The sequence below is a fragment of the Hemiscyllium ocellatum genome (genome assembly GCF_020745735.1).
Source record: "Hemiscyllium ocellatum isolate sHemOce1 chromosome X unlocalized genomic scaffold, sHemOce1.pat.X.cur. SUPER_X_unloc_10, whole genome shotgun sequence".
NCBI classification, from domain to species: Eukaryota; Metazoa; Chordata; class Chondrichthyes; order Orectolobiformes; family Hemiscylliidae; genus Hemiscyllium; species Hemiscyllium ocellatum.
Window position 1 is genome coordinate 100,636 of NW_026867589.1, and position 6,000 is coordinate 106,635.

Genomic DNA, 6,000 nt, shown 5'->3' on the forward strand with positions numbered 1-6,000 from the left:
ACAGGTCTGTCAGTGTATAACACTGGGGTACAGTACTGGTGGGGACAGGTCTGTCACTGTATAACACTGGGGTACAGTACTGGTGGGGACAGGTCTGTCCCTGTATAACACTGGGGTACAGTACTGGTGGGGGACAGGTCTGTCCCTGTATAACACTGGGGTACAGTACTGGTGGGGACTGGTCTGTCACTGTATAACACTGGGGTACAGTACTGGTGGGGACAGGTCTGTCCTTGTATAACACTGGGGTACAGTACTGGTGGGGGACAGGTCTGTCCCTGTATAACACTGGGGTACAGTACTGGTGGGGACAGGTCTGTCACTGTATAACACTGGGGTACAGTACTGGTGGGGACAGGTTTGTCACTGTATAACACTGGGGTACAGTACTGGTGGGGACAGGTCTGTCCCTGTATAACACTGGGGTACAGTACTGGTGGGGACAGGTCTGTCACTGTATAACACTGGGGTACGTACTGGTGGGGACAGGTCTGTCCCTGTATAACACTGGGGTACAGTACTGGTGGGGACAGGTCTGTCCCTGTATAACACTGGGGTACAGTACTGGTGGGGACAGGTCTGTCAGTGTATAACACTGGGGTACAGTACTGGTGGGGACAGGTCTGTCCCTGTATAACACTGGGGTACAGTACTGGTGGGGACAGGTCTGTCCCTGTATAACACTGGGGTACAGTACTGGTGGGGACAGGTCTGTCAGTGTATAACACTGGGGTACAGTACTGGTGGGGACAGGTCTGTCCCTGTATAACACTGGGGTACAGTACTGGTGGGGACTGGTCTGTCAGTGTATAACACAGGTCTGTACTGTTGGGGACTGGTTTGTACTGGTGGGAACAGGTCCGTACTGGTGGGAACAGGTCCGTACTGGTGAGGACAGGTCTGTACTGGTGGGAGACTGGTCTGTACGGTGGGGACAGGTCTGTACTGGTGGGGACTGGTCTGTACTGGTGGAGACCGGTCTGTACTGGTGAGGGACAGGTCTGTACTGGTGGGGACAGGTCTGTACTGGTGAGGACTGGTCCTTACGGTGGGAACAGGTCTGTACTGGTGGGGACTGGTCTGTATTGGTGGAGACCGGTCTGTACTGGTGAGGGACAGGTCTGTACTGGTGGGGACTGGTCTGTACTGGTGGGGACTGGTCTGTACTGGTGAGGACTGGTCTGTACTGGTGGGGACTGGTCTGTACTGGTGGGGACTGATCTGTACTGGTGGGCACTGGTCTGTACTGGTGGAGACTGGTCTGTACTGGTGGAGACTGGTCTGTACTGGTAAGGACTCGTCTGTACTGGTGGAGACTGGTCTGTACTGGTGGAGACTGGTCTGTACTGGTGGGGGACTGGTCTGTACTGGTGGGGACAGGTCTGTACTGGTGGGGACTGGTCTGTACTGGTGGGGGACTGGTCTGTACTGGTGGGTACAGGTCTGTCGCTGTATAATACTGGGGTACAGTATTGGAGGGGACAGGTCTGTCCTTGTATAACACTGGGGTACAGTACTGGTGGGGACAGGTCTGTCACTGTATAACACTGGGGTACAGTACTGGTGGGGACAGGTCTGTCCCTGTATAACACTGGGGTACAGTACTGGTGGGGGACAGGTCTGTCCCTGTATAACACTGGGGTACAGTACTGGTGGGGACTGGTCTGTCAGTGTATAACACAGGTCTGTACTGTTGGGGACTGGTTTGTACTGGTGGGAACAGGTCCGTACTGGTGGGAACAGGTCCGTACTGGTGAGGACAGGTCTGTACTGGTGGGAGACTGGTCTGTACGGTGGGGACAGGTCTGTACTGGTGGGGACTGGTCTGTACTGGTGGAGACCGGTCTGTACTGGTGAGGGACAGGTCTGTACTGGTGGGGTCTGGTCTGTACTGGTGGGGACTGGTCTGTACTGGTGGGGACAGGTCTGTACTGGTGAGGACTGGTCCTTACGGTGGGGACAGGTCTGTACTGGTGGGGACTGGTCTGTATTGGTGGAGACCGGTCTGTACTGGTGAGGGACAGGTCTGTACTGGTGTGGACTGGTCTGTACTGGTGGGGACTGGTCTGTACTGGTGGGGACAGGTCTGTACTGGTGAGGACACGTCTGTACTGGTGAGGACTGGTCTGTACTGGTGGGCGACTGGTCTGTACGGTGGGGACAGGTCTGTACTGGTGAGGACTGGTCTGTACTGGTGAGGACAGGTCTGTACTGGTGAGGACTGGTCTGTACTGGTGGAGACAGGTCTGTACTGGTGGGGACAGGTCTGTACTGGTGAGGACACGTCTGTACTGGTGAGGACTGGTCTGTACTGGTGGGAGACTGGTCTGTACGGTGCGGACAGGTCTGTACTGGTGAGGACTGGTCTGTACTGGTGAGGACTGGTCTGTACTGGTGGAGACCGGTCTGTACTGGTGGGGACCGGTCTGTACTGGTGGGGACCGGTCTGTACTGGTGAGGACTGGTCTGTACTGGTGAGGACTGGTCTGTACTGGTGTGGACTGGTCTGTACTGGTGGGGACTGGTCTGTACTGGTGAGGACTGGTCTGTACTGGTGGGGACTGGTCTGTACTGGTGGGGACAGGTCTCTACTGGTGGGGACTGATCTGTACTGGTGGGCACTGGTCTGTACTGGTGGAGACTGGTCTGTACTGGTGGAGGCTGGTCTGTACTGGTGGAGGCTGGTCTGTACTGGTGAGGACTCGTCTGTACTGGTGGAGACTGGTGTGTACTGGTGGAGACCGGTCTGTACTGGTGGGGACCGGTCTGTACTGGTGAGGACTGGTCTGTACTGGTGAGGACTGGTCTGTTCTGGTGGGAGACTGGTCTGTACTGGTGGGGACAGGTCTGTACTGGTGCAGACTTGTCTGTACTGGTGGGAGACTGGTCTGTACTGGTGGGGGACTGGTCTGTACTGGTGGGGACAGGTCTGTACTGGTGGGGACTGGTCTGTACTGGTGGGGGACTGGTCTGTACTGGTGGGGACAGGTCTGTACTGGTGAGGACTGGTCTGTACTGGTGGGGACTGGTCTGTACTGGTGCAGACTGGTCTGTACTGGTGGGGACAGGTCTGTACTGGTGCAGACTGGTCTGTACTGGTGGGGACTGGTGTGTACTGGTGGGGACTGATCTGTACTGGTGGGGACTGGTCTTTACTGGTGGGAGACTGGTCTGTACTGGTGGGGACAGGTCTGTACTGGTGAGGACTGGTCTGTACTGGTGGGAGACTGGTCTGTACTGGTGGGAGACTGGTCTGTACTGGTGAGGACTGGTCTGTACTGGTGGGAGACTGGTCTGTACTGGTGGGAGACTGGTCTGTACTGGTGAGGACTGGTCTGTACTGGTGGGGACTGGTCTGTACTGGTGGGGACAGGTCTGTACTGGTGGGGACTGGTCTGTACTGGTGGGGACAGGTCTGTACTGGTGGGGACTGGTCTGTACTGGTGGGAGACTGGTCTGTACTGGTGGAGACTGGTCTGTACTGGTGGGGTCAGGTCTGTACTGGTGAGGACTGGTCTGTACTGGTGGGGACTGGTCTGTACTGGTGTGGACAGGTCTGTACTGGTGAGGACAGGTCTGTACTGGTGGGGACTGGTCTGTACTGGTGGGAGACTGGTCTGTACTGGTGGGAGACTGGTCTGTACTGGTGGGGACTGGTCTGTACTGGTGGGGACAGGTCTGTACTGGTGGGGACAGGTCTGTACTGCTGGGGACTGGTCTGTACTGTGGAGATTGGTCTGTACTGGTGGGGACAGGTCTGTACTGGTGCACACTGGTCTGTACTGGTGGCGGACTGGTCTGTACTGGTGAGGACTGGTCTGTACTGGTGGGGACAGGTCTGTACTGGTGGCGGACTGGTCTGTACTGGTGAGGACAGGTCTGTACTGGTGAGGACAGGTCTGTACTGGTGCGGGACTGGTCTGTACTGGTGGGGGACTGGTCTGTAATGGTGAGGACTGGTCTGTACTGGTGGGGACAGGTCTGTACTGGTGGGGACTGGTCTGTACTGGTGAGGACTGGTCTGTACTGGTGAGGACAGGTCTGTACTGGTGCAGGACTGGTCTGTACTGGTGGGGGACTGGTCTGTACTGGTGGGGACTGGTCTGTACTGGTGGGATCTGGTCTGTACTGGTGAGGACTGGTCTGTACTGGTGGAGACTGGTCTGTACTGGTGGGGAGTTGCCCACTTACCAGGAATGGAACGTCATGTCTCTTCCTCCGACTCTGATTGGCCTGTTGCCTGAAAAGGGGAAAAGCAAATGTAGTCACACACATACAGTGTAAAGCTCCCTCTACATCTTCCCCCCACTCCCAGGGAAGGGGGTTAGATACAGAGTAAGGCTCCCTCTACACCGTCCCCCACACTCCCAGGGACAGGGAGTTAGATACAGAGTAAAGCTCCCTCTACACCACCCCCCCACTCCCAGGGACAGGGGGTTAGATACAGAGTAAAGCACCCTCTACACCGTCCCCCCCACTCCCAGGGACAGGGGGTTAGATACAGAGTAAAGCTCCCTCTACACCGTCCCCCAACTCCCAGGGACCGGGGGTTAGATACAGAGTAAAGCTCCCTCTACACCATCCCCCACTCCCAGGGACCGGGGGTTAGATACAGAGTAAAGCACCCTCTACACCGTCCCCCCCACTCCCAGGGACAGGGGGTTAGATACAGAGTAAAGCTCCCTCTACACCGTCCCCCCACTCCCAGGGACAGGGGGTTAGATACAGAGTAAAGCTCCCTCTACACCGTCCCCCCACTCCCAGGGACAGGGGGTTAGATACAGAGTAAAGCTCCCTCTACACCGTCCCCCCCACTCCCAGGGACAGGGGGTTAGATACGGAGTAAAGCTCCCTCTACACCGTCCCCTGTTACTCACCGCCCTCTGGTACAGTCGGTGTTGTCCGGAGCCCCTGGGGCTGGGTCTCTCGGGTGGGTCCTGTTCCCGATCTGTCCTGGAGTCTCTGGGTCCCCCGTCGATCCCGATCCCCGAGCAGTTCCCCCCCTGGACCCCCCGAACCGCAGGGTCCTCCTACCCAGGGAGCTGGGGGTCCACGGTGGGGGGGTGGGGAGAGAGGGGTGAGAGGGACGGAGTGAGGGAGGGGATGGGGAGGGGCGAGGGAGACGGAGTGAGGGGTGAGGGGGAACAGAGACATCAGAGCGTTACTGACTTCTCATCCAGGAACACCGTCTCCATGTCTGTGTGTGTGTGTGTGTGTCTGTGTGTGTGTGTGTGTGTGTGTCTGTCTGTGTGTGTGTGTGTGTGTGTGTCTGTGTGTGTGTGTCTGTCTGTGTGTGTGTGTGTGTGTGTGTGTGTGTCTGTGTGTGTGTGTGTCTGTGTGTGTGTGTCTGTGTGTCCGTGTGTGTGTGTGTGTCTGTGTGTGTGTGTGTGTGTGTGTGTGTGTGTGTGTGTCTGTGTGTGTGTGTCTGTCTGTGTGTGTGTGTGTGTGTGTGTGTGTGTGTCTGTGTGTCCGTGTGTGTGTGTGTGTGTGTCTGTGTGTGTGTGTGTGTCTGTGTGTGTTGTGTGTGTGTTAGCGTGTGTCTATGCGTGCATCCGTGTGTGTATCTGCATGTGTCTGCGTGTGTCTGTACATGTGTCGGTGTGTCTGTGTGTGTGCCTGAGTGTGAGTGTGCGTGTGTGTGTGCGTGTCCGTGTGTATGTGTGTGTGTCTATGTGTCACACACACTCACACACACACACAGACACAAACACAGGCACACACGGACACACCGATACACACACAGGCACACACAGACATACTCATGCAAACAGACACACACACACACACACACACACACGGACACAGACACACACAGACACACACAGATCTCACCCTCTCCACCCTCCCTCCCCCTCCCCCACTCACCGGTGGTTGCTCTGGGAGGGTTGGGTTTGGGCCTGGGACCCACCAGCCAGTGACACTCCATTGACGTGCAGTTTGTTCGGGAACGGGGCCTGGGGGGGGTGGGCGGATGTGAGAGTGAGGGTGGGGTCAGTAGGG

General features: G+C 56.8%; 1 protein-coding gene across 1 annotated transcript in view; it reads right to left on the reverse strand.

Annotated features, from left to right (window-relative positions):
• Positions 1–5,954, reverse strand: part of LOC132808929 (complement C1r subcomponent-like protein) — a gene marked incomplete at its 5' end in the record, with an annotated part of 73,600 nt that extends 67,646 nt beyond the window's left edge. Inside the window, 3 exons of the mRNA XM_060822344.1 lie at positions 4,192–4,240; positions 4,878–5,042; positions 5,866–5,954. Coding sequence (XP_060678327.1) covers positions 4,192–4,240; positions 4,878–5,042; positions 5,866–5,954 — 303 coding nt within the window. The remainder of the gene's footprint in view (positions 1–4,191; positions 4,241–4,877; positions 5,043–5,865) is intronic.
• Positions 5,955–6,000: the final 46 nt, after the last annotated feature.